This window comes from Pleurodeles waltl, chromosome 3_1 (assembly GCF_031143425.1).
Source record: "Pleurodeles waltl isolate 20211129_DDA chromosome 3_1, aPleWal1.hap1.20221129, whole genome shotgun sequence".
NCBI lineage: Eukaryota > Metazoa > Chordata > Amphibia > Caudata > Salamandridae > Pleurodeles > Pleurodeles waltl.
Window position 1 is genome coordinate 550,688,460 of NC_090440.1, and position 25,658 is coordinate 550,714,117.

At 46.2% G+C, this 25,658-nt stretch overlaps 1 protein-coding gene across 4 annotated transcripts in view; it reads right to left on the reverse strand.

Annotated features, from left to right (window-relative positions):
* Positions 1–25,658, reverse strand: part of ITGA11 (integrin subunit alpha 11) — a 574,736-nt gene that overhangs the window by 382,474 nt on the left and 166,604 nt on the right. For all 4 annotated transcript variants that reach the window (XM_069222912.1, XM_069222911.1, XM_069222913.1 and 1 more), the window contains 2 exons: positions 2,476–2,590; positions 531–658 (listed from right to left, as the gene is read on the reverse strand). In XM_069222912.1, the coding sequence (XP_069079013.1) occupies positions 531–658; positions 2,476–2,590 (243 nt within the window). The remainder of the gene's footprint in view (positions 1–530; positions 659–2,475; positions 2,591–25,658) is intronic.

Genomic DNA, 25,658 nt, shown 5'->3' on the forward strand with positions numbered 1-25,658 from the left:
ATGTGTAAAGCAGGTTCAAGAAATCTGCTTTAAATATGACTCCTCAGTCAAAATCCTAAAAGTGCACATTTCTTCAATGAACACTAGGCTACTCATCCAAGTACTGATTTGTACGCACAGTGAATAAGGGTAATACTAGCCCCTAGGTCAACCAATTATTTTTATACCACACAAGACTCAAATCATGTGTGGAATTGGTGAAGCCATTGTTGCCCCAATTACGTTGTACGGGTGGTTTATCATGGCGCATGCCAAACTGCACCGTAGGAGCAAGCTTCGGAGCAATCACAGCCTTCCTCATTAACAAACTGGAGAAATCACATTGTCCCACACTGGCGTTTGGAGAACTAAAATGAATACAATGTTTTTCAATTCTTCTCAAAGGGGTGTTTGTAGCTCCATCATGACAACCATTCCTAAGCTAAGCAGGTGTACTGAGTAGGTTTTGTAAGTGTAGGTAACATGGCCTCTACTTCGTTCATGTCATTCAAAGCTTCGTGAGCACTTACTGTACTGAGACGAGGTCTCACCTGGATCTGGCCAGAGCCAATGTAGAACTTCTGCAGGATGCTGATCAAGAAATCCTGGACCTCCACCCAGGGGTAGATGCTGTTGGAACCGTCGAGCACGATGATGATGTCCATGTAGGTCTGGCATCCTGTGGAGGACAGGAAGCTGTTGTCACAAACACAGTATGAGAGGGATCATCATTCCCCCGATCTAGCCTCTCAACAAAAAAGATATTAATGGTGCATGCTCATCAGCATGGCTCCGAACCACATAGGCTATCTCTACATCACCGGATCTAGCTGGGATCAACAGGGACCCGCAGAAATCAGGCTGCATACTGGCTTTTCGATGCACTTTGGTTACATTATAATGGTGCCCGAATCCATCGATTATATTCCTTCAAAAAATCTTTAAAGCTCATGGCCCTTAAACCTACCACAAACACTGTGAATCTCCCACAGAATCTTGGAGCTCTGCAAATCCAACTTTAATATGTGATACTGATGGACCGTTCTGCAACGGGCATATGGCTGGAGCACCACCTCTGCTAAGTGAACCTACGTCAGAATATGCATTTTCTCTCCACAGGATACTCAGCATAACTTTGAGAATTTCTATTTTTCATGGGTGACATTCCATAGGATTGTCAATAGAATGTAGCCTTACTGACCAGGAGAGGCTTGCATTGTAATAGCCACCAAACTATCAGTCAAGTGATCCACTGGTGGCCATACTAACTACATCATCCATCCCAGACATAAGCCAGGAGAATATCCACATTTCCTTGGTACCCTGAGAAATGTCCCGTTTTGAGAAGCAACAGCCCCCTCGTGAACCGTGCCCCCCTCACTCCTCTAGTCATCCTTTGGTTGGGGATTCCCTGTGTCTTCTGTTTAATTTCAATGTGTGCGAAGCTCATGATGCAGAGCAAGCCTGCTTCTGAGAGCAGTCCCAGTAGAATGCCAGGCTGAGCCAGTTTTGTCTTCATCACGTTACGTGACATAGTACCAGTATGCAGCCAGGGCACCGGAGGTGTTATAGAGGGGTATGTTCCCAATGCCGTAATGAGGTGTACATGTTGATGTAATGCCAGTGCTGTGCTGACATATGCCTGTGGTGATGTGATAATAGTACAGTGCTGGCGGCGACTGAGGAATTGTGTCAGGTTAAAAGGTGCAAGGCCTGTTTCCCCTGTGGGGCAGGAATGTGAGTGCAGTGTTCCCAATGCAGTGCTGCAATCAGTGTGGAATCGGCCCTAGGTCGTGCTCAGACATGCTCGGTGTAATCCTCGCAAAGCACTGGAATGTGCATGAGGTGATCCAAGTGCAGTGCTGGGATGATTAATGAACGGCCACAATGCTTTCTGATGGTGCAGTATGGGGAGCAGTGCATGAGTGCTGGTGGTGTGATCACAGTATAGTGCCACAGTGAGTATGGATAGAGTTGTCCCAGTACAGTGCTGAGATGGGTGTGGAATGGTCCCAGTGCAGTGTTATGATGCACCTGTGTGATCTCAGTACAAAACTGAAGTGAGTGTGAAATGGTGCCTGCGTAGTGATAGTATGCACGTGGTGTCATCCCGATGCAGTGCTGGGATGACCGGAGAATGGTACTGTGCAGTGCTGGGATGTGGGTGATGTGATCACATTACAGTGGAGGAATGGGAATGAACTGATCCCAGTGCAGCGCTGTGATGGATGTGGAATGGTGCCTGTGCAGTACTATGTACAAAGATGAGTGTGGAATGATGACCATGCAGTACTGAGATGAGCGCGGCATAGTGCCCATGCAAGTGGGTGGAGTGGTCTCAGTGCAGCGTGTTTGAAATGGTCCCAGTACAGTGCTGGGATGTGTGTGGAGTAATCCTAGTGCAGTGCTGGGATGTGGGTGGTGTAATCTCAGTGCAGTAGCGGGATGGATGGAGAATGCGAGGACAATAGTCATAGAGTGATATAATCTTCTTACTCTGCAGAGCTGGAGCCACGGTCTTGGAGAATCTGAAGTTGGAGTTTACCCTGGAGCACATCCCAGTTGTGTAGTAGGTGCTGCCGCACTCATGGGACCAGAGAGGGCTGCAGGCCTGCAATGAGACCAGAGGGTGTGAGCTGGAAAAATTATTATTCAATATTCTGCCATCTGGTGGCAAACTGCACAGAATTCATTCACTTTTCCCACAGTATAACAGAAGCAAAACGACAACTGCAATGGATGAGCCCACATCACCACCCACCAGTCACCAATCTAATAGAAGCCAAGGAGGATCCCTAGATGTGCGAGAATGATGGCAGGCAGCAGGAAGTCACTCATTGGGAAAAGAGTGAAAGCTTGTTGTGGAGTAAATTGGAAGACTTAGAAAAATATAATAGGCGCTCAAACCTCCGCATAGTGCGAGTTGGGAAGGGAAGTGAGGGTCCACAAGTGCTGGAATGGGTAGAAGCCCTTTTGAAGAAGGCAATGTCAGAGTTAGCTGGTGATTTGACTAACACAAGAGCACATAGGGTCCCGGTGCAATGATTTGCTAGTGCCAAGTATCCACGCACAATACTGCTAAACTTTGCCGACTACCGAGTTAAGGAATGTATTTTATACAAAGCCATTGAAAAGAAGACTTGGTCGACTGCAGAAGTCCCCACGGCACGGAGATGAAGAGAATTTGTTAAGATTGATTCATTTAAAGCTAGGGGCTCCCAAGCAACCATTGTTGAGCAGGCCAAGCTTGAAGTTCTAGCAAAATGTTTATTTATCGATGATGGTGATGCCCAGGCACTTCTCCAGAAACTATCTAGCTAGGCCAATCAATGATTATAGCTAGTGATGTCACTTAAGTGTGCAAATATGTCTAAAGTGCCCTAAAGTGCTCCTATAGTGGTCCTCTATATTGTTCTATATAGTCTCAGTTATTACTGAGAAGTTCGATTTGAAATAAGAAACAATTTGCTGGGTATCTTGGGGGTCAAGGTTTCTCTGGTTTCTGGAGGGTCTGAGTGCGATCGGGTGCAACATCATGGCAACCAGGGTGTTTAGGTGTGCGAGAGAGGAAGTGTGGGCAATCCTTCCCTTCGGGGTGCACAAAATAAGGGTTAGGGGTTGATGTCAGAGCCCCTAGCGCCTCCTTGCACCACATTAGCGTAATTTTTTTGTGCGCTAATGTGGCCCAACGAGGCTAAAATTGCCATGCCAAATTTACAAAGTGCCGCAATGCATGCATTGCACCACTTTGTAAACCCTTGCGCTACATTATGCCTGCACCAGGCACGATGTATGCAAAGAGGGCATTCCCCCATTAGGGAGGCCAAACAAATACCGCAAAGAAAGCTAAGAGATTTCTCTGCGTCATGTTTTTTTGGCCAGCTCAGAGCAGGCGTTAAAAGGAGGCACACAATTGTTTTCAATGGGCCTCAATGGACTTTGCAGGATTAGCGTCAAAACTTTTGACGCTAGTCCTGCAAAGCTCCGAACTAACATCAAAAATGTTGACCCTCGTTTCCTTCACTACCGCCATTGTGCGCGATATCTTAGATACAGCACACACATGGTTGCATTAGGGGGGTGCTAAGGGGTGCAAGGAAAGTGGCGCTGCACTGGGTGCAGCACCACTTTCCTTAAATCAGGCCCTAGGATTCCAGATTCCATATTCATTGTAAGATACATTTTATCGCAGTCAAATTAAGGGGGTGTTATTGCAAATTGATATCAGTACACAAAACTGATTTTGGGCACTTGATGCACTTTATCTTTGTCAGTACAAGCAGCTTTATTTTATTACAGCATTTGGAATTAAAAAATAAATAAAAACAAATACAATTTAAAAGGCTGCTTCAGAGATATTAAATGAAGATATGACTCTTATAAAAATAGTTATGCTAAATACCAATTTCTTTAATAATAAAAGTAAGGCTCGAGCAATAGGTCCCTGGGTAAAAGGACATTCACCCAATATCATGCTTCTCCAAGAGATGGACTTTAAGAATAAAAGGGATTCTACATATAAAATGTTAAAGCAATGGGCAGGCTATCAGTATATGTCGAGTACAAGCACTGCCTACAAGTGGGTGGCAGTTAATATGCATTTCCCTTTCCAAGCTACCTTCTCCCAGGCAGATACAGAAGGTAGGCAGGTGCTTGTCAGTGGACTACTTAATAGGACTAGACTCACCATATATGCACAAATTTTAGATGACCCAGCACCTTCGGCTGAATTATGTCAGGCATTACTAAATATTCCTGGCTTTATGATTTTGGTTGGTGATTTTAATTTCCTTCAGGATCCGGAGCTAGATTGTTAGTGATCCAATCCAGACTCCAACTTCACCAAAGCAGACCTATCGTAAAAGGATGTCAGGACCCACAAGGCCAGTCCGGAGAGTAGCCCCACAGCCTTGTTGTCCCTCCTCAGCAGGTCCCCAAGACACAGAGTGAATCTCTGACCACTGCGACCCAACGCCTCAAAGCACCAATGCACTCGGGCCCCACAGACGTAGTAGGAGGGAGGCGACTGTGCCAACAAAGCCCTGAGACCCTCAGAAGCTGAGCCAACCCTTTCGTATGGCCAGTCCGGTCCACCATTTGCTGCCTGCAGCCTCTTTTTGCAGGAACAAAGAAGTGCGAGGATCATCAACAGCGCAACCCTGCAGGACAACGCACCACTGCACATGAGGCCCTCCTTAGCCTGAGTTTGAGTGGACCAACGTTATCCCTGCCCAAGGCCTAGATCTTTGGCTACGCACAAGCAGAATAAGCCACATATGGATAGCGCTATGGCAGAGTGCATTAGAGATCTCGATCTGACAGACCTGCGGTGAAATAAACATTTAGATAAACCAGACTGGATAATTTTTATTTCTTCATGTAATTTGAAATTAAATAGTTATGTGCACATTCAGAATGGCTTTTTGGATCATGCCCTGGTGAAAATGGAAATGTCAGGAATTAAGGTAGAAAGGCCTGGTGGGAGATGGTCCTTTAATAAAGTTAATCTAGAAGACGAAGAATGGTCTAAGCATGTACAAAATGAAATAATAATGGCCCAGATTTATGTTAAAGTGGCGCAGCGCGGTCCTGCATCAAAAACAGTGCTGCGCTTCTCCACTTTAGAAATGCAGAGGTGTGCTGTATTTAGAGGAATACGGTGCACCCCTGAGTTTCCCCAAGCGCTGGCGCTGAATTAAGCTGCCTAGCACCAACGTATGCATCCTTGCACCACAGTGCAAGGGTGTCTGCATTGAGGGGATAGATTGTTTATGTGCAGGAAGGTGTTCCTTCCTGCACATGAACAATCTATAATGGTGATTTGGTACTTCTATGTGTGCTGCAAAATGCAGCACACATTGAAGTACCAAAGCGTCATTTTGAATGAATGTTTATGTGTAGGAAGGTGTCCCTTCCTGCACATAAATAATCATCTATGGCATTTTGCTTCTTCTATGTGTGTTGCAGAATGCAGCACACACAGAAAAAGCAAAAAACAAGGAGGAATAAAGGCATTCCTCCTCGTTTTGCCATGCTAATGCCACCCCAGGGGTGGCGTTAGTTTTTGGCACTGGCTCAGGTTTATCACAGCTCGTAAATCTGAGGCAGCGTCAAAAGCAATGGGTGTTGTGGTGGAACGCCCACCGCAACACCCATTGCACTCCCCTCTGACGCAGAAAACTGTGTCAGAGGGGCCCATATTCACAAGGAGGCATAATGCCACAAAAAAGTGGCGTTACACCTCCTTATAAATATGGCGCAGTGCTTAGCACCACCAGAGTGTCACGGAAAGCCAAATTCTCACTTGAAGAAATTTAATTGAAGTGGCTGTGAAATAACTGGTCAATGGAAAGGCTTCCGAAGAAAATGGTATACCGGTCAAATTGTATAAAAAATTTGCACCGGCTTTAAACCCAAAACTCTTAAAACTTGTCAACCTCATCTTAGAAGGGGGGGAGGTCCTGATATCTTTCCACACTCAGCTTTTTGAAGAGAGACAAATATAAGGGAAACGTCAATTCTTATACGCCTATCAAGCTACTAAACTTTGACTATAACATTTTTACTAAATTACTAGCTAATCGAATGAGCAGTATTATGGGTTCTATTGTTCACCCTGATCAGTGTGGCTTTGTGCCAGGCAGGCAGTTATATTGTACCACAAGCTTCTTCATTGATACCGTAGACTATGGCCCTCATTACGAGTTTGGTGGGAGGAAAAGGAAGCCCTCCAAACTCCAGCAGTCAGGTCACCACCAACCTGGCAGAGAGGGGGGTCATAATCACCAGGGTGGCATTGCATGCAGCACTGCCCTGGCGGATTAGGACCCCCAGCACCTCCAATCCCTCAAGTGGAGGGAAACTGGTCGTCCGACCGTGGCCAGATCACCACAGTCATAATGTGGCTGTCTGACTGCTGTCAAAGCGGTCATACCACCGCTTTGGCGGTGGTCAGACTGAAACTGCGAGTCTGGCGCTCCTAAGACCGCCAGACTCATAATGAGGGCCTATATGTCACAAAATAAAGTGCCTGTTCAGGTTATGTTCTTAGACTCCGAAAAGGCGGATCAAGTCTGCTGCCTTTTTATTATTCTCAGGGAGTTCGGCTTCCCCATTAGCTTCATTCAGATAATATCTCATCTATATAAAGGAACCTCAGCACAAATAATTATTAACTCCAGTTATATTGATGCTTGTAAGGTGAGCAGGGGTACACGGCAGGGTTGTCCCCGTCGCCTATACTTTTTGCCCTGTTCATTGAGCCCATAGCTATAGCTATTAGAACTGAAGTGAATGTAGCACCACCATTAAGTGAGATGACTAGTATTAAAATATATTTTATTTCTAAAACTTGAGATAGATATACAAGAAAAGGTCTTTGAGATCCTTCAAGAGCATCAAGTGCTAGGAAGTTATAAGTCAAAAACTGAGATTTTACTATGCAATTGCGCACTAGACTATTTACTTACTGAATGTCATCCTTCAGTTAATTTGAGGCCTAAGCGTTATTTAGGACTACATGTTTCAGAAAATATTAACAATTTATATGCACTAAACTATGCACCTTTAATTAGTAAAATTAAGTTGTTGTTTGCAAAACTGACTAATTTTCATCTCTCAGTTTTGGGCTGTGTTGCTTTGATTCACACATCAGTCCTGCCTCTATGTAATTTTTTATTTGCAGCTATCCCGTGTGCTGTGCAGATGACATTTTTTAAAGAGATGGACAGGTTGTTCTCAGCTTTTCTATGGGCCAGCAAAACACCTAGATTGTCGTTAGATACATTATTCAGACCATTAAAAGAAGGTGGACTGGGTCTCCCTGATCTGAGAGAATACTCCTTTGCAAATCTTGCACATAATACATATATATTTTTTAAATCCACAGGAGTAAATGCATTAGATACTTTTTTCCTTGATTTGATTTTCCAAGAGTATGCGATCATTGATTTTTTATGCTTTACAACAGCCTCTAAGAAAGTTAGATATCAGACCTTACAGTGGTTTATAAAACATAAAGAAGAAATGATTAAGCATTATTAAATTCCAGTCATCAATTGAGTTACTTGCTTGGCAGATATATTTATTGAGGATCGAACCCTCCTAGAGAAAAATATTGTTTGTAAATGGGAGCGTAACGGCTACCGTACAGTTATGGATTTTATGAAATTAGAAGCCTGGAAAATTTGGAGTGAAGTTGAACGTAATATTATATATTTCAGAGATATAATGCAATGGTCCTTCATCAAGATCAGACATTTTTTAAGAGATATAGATCCAATTAAGATTTTATCCAGTCTAGTACTAGTAGAGGACTTGATAGAATCTAGAACTCGTAGATCTATTAGCCATTGGGTTTCTATCTTCACACAAAATGAGGCTAATTTAGTAAATGCAAAGGCTCGGGATAAATGGCAGGCTAAAGAAGATCTTTGGTGTACGGTTGCAGTATGATATAAGATAAACAAGTGAAGGGTGGAAATTTCACGCAAATGCAATTTTATGCTTAGTTGTTACTGTATAGAGTTGCAGCTTCTTTGTACAAAATTAACCCTCAAATTCCTTACGTCTGTTTTTGGTGCTTAATGGAGGGGGTGGCTGTTGGACTCACATCATTTGGGGCTGTTCCAAAATAAGACAATTCTGGACTGAGATTGAGAACTATTGTTCCTACACACTACAAATGGAACAGTCAGTAGATGTCCAGACAGTGGTTCTGGGATATTCACCTGAAATCAACATTGGACCCTTGCAGAAAAAACGTTTGTATATTATTGTATCAATAGCTAGATCAATAATTCTTCAAAACTGGCGGTCGGAAAAAGATCTGATGTTTCAAAAATGGTGGTCCAAAATGGGTAGAGTAGAATTAAGGAACTTGAAAAGAGAAATGCATTAAGATCAAATTCCTGCGCCAGGTTTGTGAGGCTTTGATAGGCGTTTGGATATTGAAAATAATGATAGTGAAAATGTATCATTTTTGAAAGAGTAGGGTAAATGGGCAAACGTGCAATATCAAATAAGCTTATTTATTGTATTATTTGGTGTTTTGCAGAGGTCAATGTATGCTGGTCCTATATGTGTAATTTCCCCCTTTTTTTAATCAAGATGCACTGTTTTACTAATTGTAACCTATTGATTCTTAGTAATGTTTTTTGATTCTCTTGATACTGTGATTTTTTTTATTGTTATACTGTCTCAAAAAAAAAAAAATCTAATTGGAGCCAATCTTCCCTGCCTTCACAGACACCCATCGCTGGTCGTGCTCCACAGAAAGATGTGGTCTGTTGTGGGGAAAGTATTACGATGGACGCATGCCACACATCAGTCGCTTGTTGGCACTGACGATGGACAAGCATTGTTTCCAGATGTATTCTAAAGCTCTGCACATGCTTCTAACATTAACGGAAACGTTTGACAATCTGAAAGACATCTTAGGTTTCATGCTGCCCACTTACATGAAGGTGCTTTGCCTTGAAATATGGTTCCAAACAGTGCCTAATTTGTAAAAGAGAGAGTGCTGGTACCCAACTCTCTGCTCAGAAGCCCGCAGCAGTTTCAATTAAATGTCAGAGCACTGAATACCAAGGTTGGTAGTCTAAAAGCCACCCCATGTACCTTTAACCCTTTTTTAACCACTACCAGACACTCCCTGCCACTTTATCTCACTACTGCAGGTTCCTACTTTCACCATTTGTGACAGTTTTGCTGTCTTTCTCTTCTTTTGTCTTTCCAAACTCTGTGTTTTTCCCTCTTTAAGCTTGAAAAATGTCTGATGTGGGAAAATAAGCTCCAGTGGCCCTCACTGGTGACTGCTGGTTGAAATTAAGCATGGCATTTGTGGGAAGTGTGTGATAAATCATTTCAACTGAAGTATATTTATGTTAATTTTAAGCTTGGCCACAGTGAAGCCCTGAGTTCCTTGTGTTGTCATCTTCAATGCAAAAGCTTGTTTGTTGTATATTTTCTAAAAGCTGAAGGTGTCAGGATACAAGTTTGGGAAAAGAGCGAGCACCATCACAGACGACGACCCAATGCCCCTCAAGGAGCACCTCAACTTCTGACTCCAGACCGATGCCAACACCACAATGCGAGGCACCCTGCTTAAAGACCCTCCGGGTCATGCCCAGACCCCCAACCCTCCATCTCCAGCCTCAACAACATATCTCAAGCAGCGAATACTAGCCACAAGATAACTTCCTGGTCCCTGATTACCACACAGACCACCACAGCCATCCTGTCATCCATCCAGTACGGGGCCCCCACTGCCCCCTGCCCCCACCGGCTTTTCAACCTCAAAGCCAAAACTATTAGCACAGAAGTAACCCACATCCTCAACATACTTCATTTCCACTGCAGCCTTCTCCGATGAATGGAAGCATGCAGAGGTCAGCTTCTCCTAAAGAAACCCTTCGATAACCCCAGTGACCTCAAAAACTACAGACCAATCTCTCTGCTCCCCTTCCTGGCCAAAGTGCTTGAGAAAGGCATCAACAAACAGCTTACGACTACCTCAAATGAAACCACCTTCTCAAAACCTTACAATCAGGATTCTGGGCCAACCACAGCATGGAGACTGCACTGATTGCTGACAAGGATGACATGAGGACCCATCTCAACCGAGGAGAGTCAGCAACTCTCATCCTTCTGGAATTCTCTGCAGTGTTCGATACAGTATCCCACAACACTCTCCTCAGAAGACTCCACAACATAGGCATTCAACAAAACACCCTTGAGTGGGTCGCCTCTTTCCTCTTAGGCTGCATCCCTTCACTTCTACACCCAAGAACATCACCTGCAGCATACCCCGAAGATCCTCTCTTAGCCCAACCGTGTTCAACATCTACATGACTCCCATCGCAGACATCTTCAGATCCTGCAGACTCAATAGAGTCTCCTACGTCGACGACACTCAACTAATCCTCTGGCTCACTGAAGAACCCCACAACACCAAAGCCAACATCTGCAATGCCATGACCAATGTAGCAACATGGATGAAAAACAGTTGCCTCAAACTAAACACAGACAAAATAGAAGTCCTGATCTTCGGGAAGAACACTTCTGTATGGGACCACAGCTGGTGAACAGCAGAACTCGGACCAAAGCCCTCGCCATCAGAACATGGACAAAACCTCAGCATCATCCTTGACTGCCAACTATGCATGAATCACCCAGTAAACTCAGTCGCCTCCTCCTGCTTCTACATCCTCTGTATGCTCTGCCGAATCTTCTAATGGATCCTTACCGACAGAAGAAAGACAGTCACACATGCCCTCGCCACTAGCCGCCTTGACTATGGCAACGATCTCTTAGCCGGAGTGTCCTGCTAGCTACTTAAAAGACTGCAGACTCTACAGAAAATCACAGCCAGGCTCATCCTCAACCTCCCCAAGTGCTCAAGCATCACCCCTCACCTTAGGAACCTCCACTGGCTCCCCATCCAGAAGAGATGTCAATTCAAAATCCTCACTCGCAAACAAGGCTCTCCATAACCTAGAGCCATCGTACATCAACCACCGACTGAGATTCTATGCCCCAGCAAGATAACGAGGCTCCACTTTGCTAAACCTTGCACACACACCCTGTATCAATCGCAGTCACATCAGAGGCCGCTCCTTCTCTTACACAGCAGCCAAGTCCTGGAACAGTCTGCCCCTCTACTTCTGAACAGCTGCCTCCGTGGCGGACTTCAGAAAGAGACTCAAAATTTGACTTTTCTCCGGAGACATGGCACCCTCAGTGCACAGATACCCTTAGGGGTGATAGTGCTGTGCTTTACAAATGCTATGATTGATTGATTGATTGTGAGGGAAGATAAGAAGGCCTGGAGGAACGTTTTATCAACATGGAAGGAGTATTCCGAGTTGACAGCCATAACTCTTCTGATATTCCAAAGCACAAGGGTGCACCAAGGACGAATGCTGAAGACCTCAGAAGGCTAAAGTGCCAATTACAATTTGTGGTTTGTGATCTTATTTTTTAAGTGAAAGTTGTGGATGTGATGTCACCTTTGGAAGAATTAAGATTTAGTTAGTAGTAAGATTCAGATTCCCCCTGTTCTCTGCCGAGAGCAAGCCTTTCTGAGGTACAGGCCTCAGGCTTTAATTTCTATGTGGCTTCATGCCGCCTCACTTCTCTTGACAGAAACCTCTATATATGTTCTGTTGTGCTGACCCTTTATTCTCTCTAAATTTCCTAAATATTGGAATAGTTGGCAGTCTAGAACTTATGGTTGGAAAGGAAAACTTGGATTTGGACTTGATACATCAAATGTTTTTCCTTATGGTCTGCATTATCGCAATGAATTGGTAGTACTGCATATGTTGATTAAATTCAGTATTGTGCAACACTTTAATTCTTCTTTGGTGATCTTGTATATCTATGCCATGATTTAGAGATTCATATATGTAAGTTTAACTTTGAGTCCGAAATAAAGCTCTTTGAACTTTATCTGGTTTCTCAGATTTAATGTGTGACCATTGGTTGCTCTGTAATTTGCTGTAATGTAAAGCTTAATATGTGTCTCCTCACCCCTTGGAACAGGGTAAGAAAGATTAATCGGACCTCATATATATATATATGTATATATATGCATATACATATATATATATCAGGCTTAGACTGCTGCATAAATTATGCAAAAAACAGAGAAGCAGGGGTGCCTTTTACCTTTTACGCATTCACTTTTTATGTATTCTGGGTTGGCTTGGGTGATATTTTACCAATCCAAAGCTTGGATACTGTGCACGGCATATACGGCAGGATGCTAAAGACTTTGCTTTAAAAATGGCAAGGGACTTTGTCACTTTCTACCTCGGCATGGATGACACTGTGCTAATCCTATGCTTAAAAACATTGCAGTGTTTCAGTGAAAATAGTGTTTTTTGACTTGCCTATAGCTTTGGTGCCTGTTAATGAATCTTCACAGAATTTTCCAAACAAGTTTGATACTCACTTCAGCTTCTGTATGGAAAGTTTTGGGATGATCTGTCAAGCGGGGTTCGAGAAAAAAGGAAGGTCCCAAAATGTGTTTAACCCATGTTCATTCCCAAAGGATTTTTAAACAGGACTGCAGCCCAAATCGCTTGACGGAATTACACCAAATTTGGCAGAAAGGTAGCACTTGGTCCAGAAAGCACCCCCTTTTTGTTATTTGGTGTAAATCCATTCAGTAGTTTCTGAGATATTATAAAACTTCAAATTTGTATATATAGGAAAGTGAAGGCTCCACAAACCCTCCTAATCTTGTGCTGATATCTGGTTGGCTGCCAGCACTTCAACCAGGAAGTGTTGGCAGCCATCTTGGCACTCAGCTGCAGCCGAGTCCCTGAAAAAAGATTAAAAAGAAAGTAAAGGGGCCAGGGTAATGGTACACCCTGACTCCTTAACTCTGGTGTGGTAAATCTGGTGAAAATTAAAAACAAAGCGTGGGCTCCTGCACTTGTTTTGGGAAAAACCTCGGATGGGCCAGGTCCTAGTGAGCATTATTTTTAAAAAGGAGGGCCCATGGGGCACCCCTCCTGGGGCTCATTGAGCCATGGGGACCACTACCTCCCGCTACTAAATGTTTGTAATGGGGAGGGGCTCAGACCCCCGAGCCAGCCCCAACCACCACTTATTGAGGGCTAAATGTTTGCAATGGGGGGCTGCACAAACCCCCCCCAAACCCCACTTCCCCTGGGTTAAATATCAGTATTGGGGGAGCACCAGGCTGCCCCAGGCCCAGGGGACCACCAGCTCCCCGGGGCCAAATTAACAGTAATGAGGGACCACATGGACCCCCCATGATCCAGGGACCACCACCTACCCATGGCTAACCTAAAGTAATGGAGGGGCCTTTCAGACTCCCCCCCCGACCCTGGGAACCACATCCTCCCCGGGATAAAATATATGGCCCCAGGGACCACCACCTCCCCGGAGCAGGCCCGTGCTCAGTAAAGGAGGGGGTATGCGCCCCCCCCCCCGGAGCCAATAATGTTCCTGGGGACCACCCCCCAAGGGCCAGCTACAGCTATGTCCCAGGGTGCCCACCCCCAGGACATAGCTGTTTGGTCTGACTTGCTGGGAACTTTCACAGCTCCCACCAGTCATAGCAAACACAACTCTGCTTCCAGCAAGCAAGAGCTCTCAACCAGCTCTTGCTTGCTGAGAGCGGCGTTTTTGTCTGTTTCCCTGCCTGCAGAGATGCGGGCAGGGAAAAAGATGAAAGGAATGCTCTCATAGGCAGAGAGCTGCATGTTTAGCAGCTCCCAGTCTGTGACAGCAATGTCATCTCCCATAGGAGGTGGGGAGCAGACTGGGACCACTGGGGCATTCAGGGTTCCCCTACAGCCCCCAATGCTGCTAACTGGGTGCCCTGACGGGGCACCCAGGTAAAATGGCTGGGCCCCTGGGCATGGGGTTCCCTGTGCTGAGATCGGTCCAGTGCAGCCACGTAGCCCCCCTCCACAAAAAAAGGAAATATATTTTAAGGCCTGGGGGATAGGTTCCCTGAGCTGAAATCTACTGGATAAAAGGGCAGGTGAGGTTCCGTTGTGGTTGAGTCACTCACACAGCTACTGGCACACCCACACAGACACTCACACACCCACTCACAAATGCACTCAGACACTCATGCACTCATCCCCTTAGCCACCTCCCCGAAGTATTCTTGGTTGGCGCGGCCCCACTCATGGAGCCACTGATGGCCCTGGGGACCACCACCCCGGAGGGCCAGCTCTTGCTATGTCCTGAGCTTCCCATTCCCGGGACACAGCTGTTACCTGTGGCTTGACTGCAGCTTTGAAGCTGCAGGCAAGCCACAACAAACACTACGGTTTCTGACAGCATAGTCTGTCAAACAGTATATATATATCATTTTTTATTTTATTCCAAGCCCTTTACAGGCTACCTGATAGGATGAAAGCTCTGCTTTTTTATATATATAAAGTATGTAGGGACAGTGTGGGAGCTTAAGGGCTCCTCCACAGTCCCAGATAGCCCAGAAAGGGCTAATTAAAAAAATTTAAAAAAAGAATAGCTTAGTGTAAAGGTCCTAGACCTTCACACTGAGCGTTCGAGAACAGCCAGACTCGTTTCCCTCCTTTTTTATGTCTCCTTATCACTCTCTTTGTCCCTCTCTATCTCTTTCAATCTTTCTCCCACTCATACACCCAGACACTTATGCACCCATTCACAGACCCACTCAGACACTCACACAACCACTCACAGGCTCACTTAGTCCCTCATGCACCTATTCACAGCCCCAGTCAGACCCTCACGCACCCACTCAGATAGTTACACACCCACTCACAGACCCACTCAGACTCTCACGCACCCACTCACAGATCCACTGACACCCTCATGCACCCACTCACAGACCCGCGCACATACTGATGCATCCACTAGAACACTGATGTAAGCACTCTCGTATCCAGACAACCACTCTCACCCCCAGATACACCCTCTCACACCTATTCTCACACCCATAGAGACTGTGGCCAACTCCCGCCATGCACCGTCAAAGGGATGTGCAAAGGAAGGGGTTGGGTGGTTAGTGGGGTTGGCTTCAGAGAATGGCTGTAGGCCAGGTCTTGCAGGCAATCTCTGCTGTGCATGGGTGAAGGTGATGCACGGTGCAAGGTTGGGGTGTTATAGGGAGTTGGCCTCAGGGCCTGGCTGCAGGCCAGGCCCTTTGGCCAACCGCTGCTATGCATGGCCAAAGGCAGATGCGTTTCGGCACCTAGCCTTCGTCAGTGCCAAAGCTGTTGGCATCGCTGCAGCATTTAAGCAGATAATTCAGCATCATTGAATGGGAGACCAGGGTCAACAATTTGGAAAAAAGCACTTTCTGTCTTTCAGCTGCTTTCAGCAGAGTAGTTAACGTGGCGGCCATTTTACCATGTATTAATAAAAAAATATTCCCCTATCCACTTACATTAATCCCTTCATATAAGTAGACGCCAACCACGTTTTACCTTCTCCACGTGGACCACCATGTAATTCAGATATTACACAGCTGTTAGCACAATGACCGCCCAAAATTAAACATAAACTGATACAAAACTAAAGACATTTTTTCAACAAATATTCCACCATAATCTTAGATTACCAAAATAATCCAGTCATTTTAGTTGTGCTCCTTCGTTTTTTGAGAATGATCCAACTGTAGTAAGCCCTGAATGGCTGAATGGTGAGTACTGCAGGGATTATATAATAGTGACTCATCCCTACTATTGCTACCAAGATGTACCCAACGTATGCCCACATCTCCTCCTCACTGTTCAATCCCCTAGGCGTCTTGCTCTGCAGCTCTATGATGTAATGTGATTTCAGTTACCTATGCGGCCCCCCTGCCAGACTGTTTTGCTGTTTTGGCCCCGGGGGCCACCATCTCCTTAGGACCAGTCCATGCACTTTAAAAGGAGCTATTAATGGTCCTGGGGACCTCCACCCTCTGGACCTACTACGTAGGTCCCACCCACAGAACACAACTCCCATCAAGCAGCAGCAAACAATAACTCCACTCCCAGCGGGAGCAGGAAAAATGCTTCCGTCCACTGAGGGTGGAGTGTTCATCTGTTTCCCTGCCTGCTGTAAAGTGGGGTTGGTTCCATTCCGGCATGTGGGAGGAGTTGGCTGCAGGGACTGTGGCCACTCCCACCCTCGCAGTGGAGGACGGATTAACGTATGGTAATTAAATATTACTTTACGTTAAAAAAAAAAAAGTTGAAATTTAAACAACAAAAAAACAAAGGTTAAAGGGACGTTATAGTTAGGGAATATAATTTAAAAAACCTTAGAAATTCACAAAAAAAAACAAAGTTTACATGGACGTTATAGTTAGTTGCACGGATTACACACCCAAAACCATAGAAATTCAGCTGTTAGAGTTATTTCATGTAACTATAACTCATGCCCTAAGGTAACTATAACTCATGCCCTCGTCATGCACTGCTAATACCACATATTACATTAGTAATTTCATCTTCTATGACATCATTGATAATATCATTGCAACGTTTGCAATAAAATTATTGATATAAAACTGTGCATGGTGGGGGCGCGAGTTATTGTTATCATATGGCACGAGCTATAGTTACCTGAAATAATTAACTGTAACAGCTGAATTTCTATGGATTTGTGTGTGTAAGTTCTGAATCTAACTATAATGTTCCTGCAACCTTTAATTTTAGTGAATATGTTCCTATCTTGCCCAGTGGCAGTTGCCACTGGGTAGTTATAGTTAGGGTAGCTGTTCCATAGGAAAAGCATTTTTAGTGTTGCTAATAAGTTTGGCACCGTTTAATGAATCACCACAAACCTTTCCAAAAAGGTGCTACTTTTTGACTAGTTTGTGCATGGAAAGTTTCAGGGTGATCCGCCAAGCGTGGGACCAAGAAAAAAGGGGGTCCCCAAAATACAAAATACCTGTGCATTTTCCATATACTTTTTTAGACAGGGCAACAGCAAAAACTGCTGAACGGAATTACACCAGATTTGTCAGGAAGCTAGGTCTTGGTACGCAGATTGTGGTTTTTGTGATTTGGTATAAATTCATTCAGTAGTTTTTTAAGAAATGAAGGTTAAAACATGTATCTGGATGGTTGGGTTCGCAAGAGGATCTTCCGGGAGAGCCAATTTAAAAATGGAACATTCTGAGTGGCCCAGGGAGGTTTTGTTCCCTTCGGCCAGACTTGTGCAGGAGAGAGAGCTCTGATTGCAGCCAGTGGCCTTAGAAAAATGTTGCTGGCAGCCATTACAGGACTTGGGCACTTAGGCCCTCATTCTGACCCTGGCGGTCTTTGACCGCCAGGGCGGAGGACCGCGGGAGCACCGCCGACAAGCCGGCGGTGCTCCAATGGGGATTCCGACCGCGGCGGTAAAGCCGCGGTCGGACCGGCACCACTGGCGGGGTCCCGCCAGTGTACCGCGGCCCCATTGAATCCTCCGCGGCGGCGCAGCTTGCTGCACCGCCGCGGGGATTCTGACCCCCCCTACCGCCATCCAGATCCCGGCGGTCGGACCGCCGAGATCCGGATGGCGGTAGGGGGGGTCGCGGGGCCCCTGGGGGCCCCTGCAGTGCCCATGCCACTGGCATGGGCATTGCAGGGGCCCCCGTAAGAGGGCCCCTACATGTATTTCACTGTCTGCTGTGCAGACAGTGAAATACGCGACGGGTGCAACTGCACCCGTCGCACAGCTTCCACTCCGCCGGCTCGATTCCGAGCCGGCTTCATCGTGGAAGCCTCTTTCCCGCTGGGCTGGCTGGCGGTCTGAAGGAGACCGCCCGCCAGCCCAGCGGGAAAGTCAGAATTACCGCCGCGGTCTTTCGACCGCGGAACGGTAACCTGACGGCGGGACTTTGGCGGGCGGCCTCCGCCGCCCGCCAAGGTCAGAATGAGGGCCTTAGTCACCTGTCTTGAAGTGTTAAATAAAAAAACATATATGGGGCAGGGTAGCGATACCCTGCCCCCCTAGGGGCCCCACCTGGGGTTAAAAAAACAAAAAGGAGTCTGAGACTGCTTTCTTTCATTAAGGAGAGGAAGGCATGTGGCTCCCTCCCAGAGCCATTATAGGCCCCAAGAAACCCACCCCCAGGGCCAAAATCAACAAAAACTGGGAGGGGGGCCATGAGTCCCCCTCTTTGAAACATTACAGGCCCCAGGGAGCCCGGGGGGCACCAGGCCCAAGCTGTCATCCAAAGGGAAAGGGGCTGCATGGCTTCCCTCCACAAGCCTTGACAAGGCCCTAGGGACCCTATCCCCCAGGGCCACTCCTTTTTCTTTTTTTTAAAGGGAGAGAGGCTGCCCGGCCACCATCCCCTAACCTTTATTGGCCCCGGGGACCCCAGCCCCCCAGGCCGGATCACTTGCTGTGTCCCGAGGAGCCCACCCCTTGGACACAGCAAGTGAGTTGATCCCAGGGGATGGGGTCCTGGGGTCTATTAATGGTGGCCCCCATCCCTTTTTGGAAAGACCGGGCTCTGGGGGATGGGGCGCTCATGGCTTTTTTAAGAATCACCTTCCACTTTTTGGTGAACTTCAGCCACGGGCTCCCTGCAACCTTTACAGGCACAGGGAGGTGGGCCGTGCAGCCCTCCTCTCAATTTTTTTGTAAATTTCGGCCCGGACTGGTCTCCCCAGGACCTATATTGGCTTGGGGAGGAGGGTTGCACCTTTAAAATGGTAGTGGCCCTGGCGCAATGGGGTCACCAAGGCCTTTTCAGAGCTCAGGGAGAGGCTCGAATGTGGTTCAGGAAGGGGAGGTTGCACGTCCTCCTACCCTACATTACTAAATTTGGCACCAGGGGATGGAGTTCCAGGGGATGAAAAGGACTCAGGGAGGAAGGGCGGGGGCAGTGATGTCAAATCATGTCATAGAACGTGTCAACAGTGATGTGATATGGAAGGTCCTAAGCTGTGCATGGTGGGGGCAAAAGTTATAGTTAGCTTTGCTAACTAAAACTGACATATTTCTTAGTTTTTAATTTAAAATGTTAATATTGTCACTGACATATTCACCAAACTATAACGATACTTTAACCTTTGTTTTTTTCAGTGAATATATACATGCACACACCTATATATACTTATAGACACACACATAAGTATATATATATATGTGTATATGTATATATATATACATACATATAATAATACACATATGTATATATAAAGATATATACATATATATATTGATATATAAATATACATGCATATATAAAAAATATATAACAAATACCTTTTTATGTTGCAAATGTTGCTACTAACTTTGGTGCTGTTTGATGAATCTTCTCAGACCTTTTCAAAATATAGTTTCTTTTTGTCTAGCTTGCACAAGGAAAGTTTTGGGGGCCAAGAAAAAAGTTTGGGTGGGGGGTGCGCTCTCAAAACACGCTTTCCCCATTAATTTATCCATTGGAACTTTAAAAACAGCTATAGACCAAATGCCTGAATGGATTTACACCTAATTTGGCAGAAAACTAGGTACTGGCCCAGAAGAAGGAAGTGATTTATGTGATTTGGGATATATCTGTTCATTAGTTTTTGAGCAATTAAGACTCAAAAACTTTGTATATATCATGCCATGGAGGATTCTGCGAGCCGACAGATCTTATATTGACATCTGATTGGCTGCCACCACATCAAAAACAATGTGGCAGCAGCCATCTTAGGACTCAGGACTCAGTCATGAGTCCTAAGAAAAATGTTAAAAAATAGACATAAAGGGGCAAGTCTCTGTTGTTCACAAGATCCTGCATTGCCCAGGTCCGGCCCCAAACACACTCCAGGGGGTTGGAGACTGCATTGTGCGAGGTCAACCACAGCCCTTTCAGGTGTAAGTAATTTTTATTACGGGAAGGAGGGATTGGGTGAAAGCGCTAGTGCTGTGAGAGTGCTAGACAAAAGATGTGAAGGGCTCGTCAGTACTGTAGACATGATTGGGGGTGGTAGGGGGGAGCTGTATGTGAGTCGTGAGTGACAGTGCTGGAATGAGCTGTGTGTGCGGGGCTCCGTAGTTCTGAAGGGATTGCTGACACTACCAGGGAAGAGCTATGTGTGAAGGGTGGGCAGTACTGGGGTGCTGGGTGAGTGTGCTAGAGAGCAGCTGTGTGCGAAGTGGACAGTTGTTCTGTAGGATGGGGTGAGAATGCTGAGGAGGCACTGCATGTAAAGGGCTCAGTAGTTCTGGAGGTTTTAAAGAGAGTGCTAGGGAGGAGCTATAAAGGGCCGGTCAGTTCTGGAGGCTGAGAGTGCTAGGGAGAAGCTGTGTAGAGCTTGGTAGCTGTGGAGATCTGGGAGAGAGCGCTAGGTAGGACCTGGGTAGGGCTTGGTAGTTCTTGGTAGTTCTGGGGGGAGGATGCTCGAGAGTTGAGCTGTGAACGGTTCAGTAGTTACGGAGAGCTGGATGGAAATGACAGGAGAGCTGTGCAGGGCTCAATAATTGTCTGTGGTGGATAAAAGTGCCAGGGGGTGCAATGAAGGGCTATGCAGTTTTGTAGGGCTAGGTGAGAGTGCTAGAGAGGAGTTGTGGAGGATTCGGTAGTTCTGGATGGTTGGGTGAGTGTGCTAGTTGGAGCTGTGTGTGAAGGGCTTGGTATTTCAGGAGGGCTGGGCTACACTGCTAGGAAGGAGCTGTGTGTGCAGGGCTCTGGAGTTCTGGTGTGCTTGGTGAGAGTGCCAGAAAGAGCTGAGAGTGGAGGGTTGAGTATTCCTGGAGGACCAGAAAAGAGTGCGAGAGAGGAGCTATGTGTGAAGGATTCAGTGTATCCAGAGGACGACGTGAGAGTGCTAGAGAGGCACTGCCTGTGAAGAGCTTGGTAGTTCTGGTGGGCATGATGAGAGTGATAGGGAAGAGCTGCATAAGGCTCAGTAGTTCTGGAGGATGGGGTAAAAGTGCTACGGATGAGCTGTGAAGGGCTCATTAAAGCTGTAGGGCTTAGTGAGACTGCTAAGGAGGATCTGTGAAGAGCTTGGTACTTTTGGAGGGCTGGGAGAGTGCTAGGGAGGACATGTGTAGGGCTCGGTAGTTCTGGAGGTCTGGGAGAGAGTGCTATGGAGGAGCTGTGAAGGGATCTGTAGTTCTGGAGGGCTGGGAGAGAGTGCTAGGGAGGAGCTGTGTAGGGCTCTGTAGTTCTGGAGGTCTGGGAGAGAGTGCTATGGAGGAGCTGTGAAGGGATCTGTAGTTCTGGAGGGCGGACGAGAGTGCTATGGAGGATCTGTGAAGGGCTCTGTATTTCTGGAGGTCTGGGAGAGAGTGCTAGGGAGGAGCTGTGAAGGGATCTGTAGCTATGCCGGGCTGGGTAATAGGGCCAGAGAGTAGCTGTGAAGGCCTTGGTAGCTCTGGAGGACTGAGTGAGAGTGCTATGGAGGAGCTGTGAAGGGTTCTGTAGTTCTGGAGGTCTGGGTGAGAGTGCTAGGTAGGAGATGTGTGTGAAGGGTTCGGTATTTTTGGAGGGCTGTGTGACAGTTTGCATGCACTTCTTCAAAAATGTGCAAATATTGTGTGAAACGTTTTCTTCAAATACATGGTTTGAATGATGCATAGAGTTGTAACCGATGAATTAATGATGCTGCACTTGAAATAAGTTTGTTAAGTCATTTGGAATTATAATTAACAGTGTGAACAAATGATGCTGCTTTTTTATGAGATACACACCATTTATTTAAAAATGGATGCAGTTTCTAGTGTTCTGCTAATCTTGCTCCTGCTCATGTATCCCTCCCAATCAGTTTTCCTCTGCAAGATAATTTTCCCCCTCATTTCCAGCACCAAGTGAATGACGTCAAATATTCAAATATGTACAGTTGTGAATGAAGCTCCCATCCTGTACCCAAAGTATCATTTTCAAGGACTTCTACTGGAAGGTCCGTTGCAGACGTGTTAAATCAATGAGCAATTGTTTAAGAAATGTTTAATTTTGTGTTGCACATCTCTGGAGAGTAGTTGGTGAGGGAGGAGTTGGAAGATTTCACCTACCTTAAGGAATGGGTTAGTATTAGAGATTTAGAATATTACGTTGTTGTTTCTGATTTGCCAATGCAATTCTTGCCATAATCATACCATGCTAAATTTGCAGAATATTTTAATAGTTTACGTGAGCTGTCTCAGTATTGGGGTCGTGGGCTCTTTTATTTTTCTGTGGGCACATGATGTTGGATTTTATTTTCCTTCTGGGGCTCTGTTAATTTATTCTTAGATTTTCTATTGAGCAGCTGTCAAGTACTCTTTATGAGTTTAAATCTTGGGTTTGACTAGTTAGGGTTTTTACTAAGATTGTTTTAGGATTCTGTACTTCTGTGTTCGGACTTTAATGGTGATTTATACATTTTTATTTTCGTACCACATTTAATAGTTCTACAATAAATCTATTTTGCCCTATTTTTGATTTAGAATCAGTTATTATTACGTCCATATTTTATTATGTTATACTCTGCTAAGTTAAGTATTTTTAATGAGGAGTGTATTTAAAGAGGAGTGTAGTCCCTAAGCACTAGATAAACTGGACATTTTGGAGTCAAACTTATAAGGTAAACAAATTGGAGTATTTTCAAATATTGAGGTTCGGCTCGCACACAGTGCTAGGGAGGAACTGTGTGTACTGGGCTCGGTAGCTCTAGAGGGCTCGGTGAGAATGACAAAGAAGAGCTGTGTGAAGGGCTGGGTAGTACTGGAGGGGGTGGTCACCTTGCTCGGTGGAAGCTCTGTGTTAAGGTGGGTGAGGGTGCCAGGGAGCACTGACTGTGAAGGGCTCGGTAGTTCTGGTTGATGGGTGAGAGTGATGGGGAGGGGCTGTGAAGGGTTTGTCAGTTCTGTGAGGATGAGTGGCGGTGCTAGGGAGGAGCTGCGAAGGGATGGTAGTTCTGGAGGGCTAGGCAAGTGTTCCAAGGAGGAGCTGTGCAGGTCTCATTAGTTCTGAGGTACTGGGTGAGAGCAAGCGCTAGGGAGGAGCTGTGAATGGTTCTGTAGTTCTGGAGGTCCCGGTGAGAGTGCTAGGGAGGAGCTGTGTGGGGCTCTGTAGTTCTGGAGACTGGGCAGTGCTTTAGGGAGGACCTATTTAGTGCTCGTAACTCTGGAGGGCTGGTGAGAGTGCCAGAGAAGAGCTGTGTGTGAATGGTGGGGTAGTACTGGAGTGTTGGGTGAGAGTGCCAGAGAAGAGCTGTGTGTGAAGGGTTGGGTGGCACTGGAGGGCTGGGTGAGAGTGTCATGGAGGAGCAGTGTTGGCCGTGTTCCAGTGTCTTGGGGAGGGGCTGACAGGACGAGCTGCGGTGGGGCGGGTTGGGAGTTAGGGTGGAGTTCTAGAGGGCTGGGGTGGAGCGTTACTTAGGCCGGGTTTGTTGAGGGCTGAGAATGGCATCATTAGGCTGGAGTACTGGAGGTCTGGGATGGTCAGATCTGTGGTGGAGTGCTCGGTAGGGGCAGCGGCGTGCCCAGTGTCGAGCTGACGTGTTCCTGTGCACAATTAAAGGGTGAGAACGATGATGGCAGAGCACTTCCGGTGACTATCGTCTCATAACCCATAGCTGAACACGGGACAACTGAGCAATCTCTGCACAACCAGTCTGCTGTGAGAAGGTGTCTGTACACAGGGGCAGCCTGCCAGGCAGGACAGCACGTGCACAGGGAAGAGGTTTATGCTAGGGCCTTCACATGCACAGATCACTGCACATGCAGGTCATGTGGACGATATAAGGTCTGCACATCCAGACACCCTTAACACTGGGGGGGCCTCTAGATGGGCAGCAACTTGATGCCAGAATCATTGGTACTAGAAAACAGTTTCATATTAGGGTAGATTTGTGCACAGAGATAAGCCGGACTTTGTCATAAATCTGCTCACTAAGAGCATTTTGACAGATCAGTACACAGCAGCTGGATGTTAGCAGTACATGAAGAGAAGTCACTAGAACAGATTTGTAAACAGACAGCAATTTGACATTATAGCGGATTTGTAAACAGATATTAGTTGTATATTAAGGTAGAGGTGTACATATAGCGTAGTTTTCAAAAAGTGCGCCGGGTATGCCCAGGCGTGGGTCCCGGGCTCACTATGCCACTGGATTCAAGCTAACCTGGCTGATGAAGGGTGAAACCCTGAAACCGGTCCCAGGATGCTTCTTTCCGGTCCAGGGAGGACCTGGCTTGGCAGTTTGGGCTGGACTGTTCCAATGAGGAACAGGGTCAAGACTGATTTGCATATGGCTGGGTTCAAACCGGGGTGGCATGGTGAGAAAAATAATTGATGGATTAAACCCAGATCTGTGACTGGGGGTGAATGTTTGATTGGTTCCGCATTCCGCGCATCATTTGTGTTTTGCTTTGCTTTTGCCGCCATAAGTGTGTCGGGTATGCCCAGACGTGGGTCCCGGGCTCACTATGCCACTGGATTCAAACTAGCCTGGCTGATGAAGGGTGAAACCCTGAAACCGGTCCCAGGATGTCTGTTTCCAGTCCAGGGAGGACCTGGCCATGGCAGTTTGGGCTGGACTGTTCCAATGAGGAACAGGGTCAAGACTGATTTGCATAAGGCTGGGTTCAAACTGGGGTGGCATGGTGAGCAAAATAATTGATGGATTAAACCCAGATCTGTGACTGGGGGTGAATGTTTGATTGGTTCCGCATTCCGCCCATCATTTGTGTTTTGCTTTGCTTTTGCCGCCATAAGTGTGTCGGGTATGCCCAGACGTGGGTCCCGGGCTCACTATGCCACTGGATTCAAACTAGCCTGGCTGATGAAGGGTGAAACCCTGAAACCGGTCCCAGGATGTCTGTTTCCAGTCCAGGGAGGACCTGGCCATGGCAGTTTGGGCTGGACTGTTCCCATGAGGAACAGGGTCAAGACTGATTTGCATAAGGCTGGGTTCAAACTGGGGTGGCATGGTGAGCAAAATAATTGATGGATTAAATCCAGATCTGTGACTTGGGGTGAATGTTTGATAGGTTCTGCATTCCGTCCACGGTAGACCTAGAACACATATTTTTACAGGGAGTAGTTTAATATTAGGACAGACTTGTGCACAGACAGCATCCTCACCTCTGGACAGAACAGTACACAGGCAGAAGTTTGCTATTAAGTGCAGCTCTATACAGTGAGTAGTTTGACATTAGGACATATCTGTGCGCACAGTAGGCACTTTGATATTAGAAGACATCTGTACACAGAGAGCCGTCTGACATTAGGACAGATCTGTACAAAC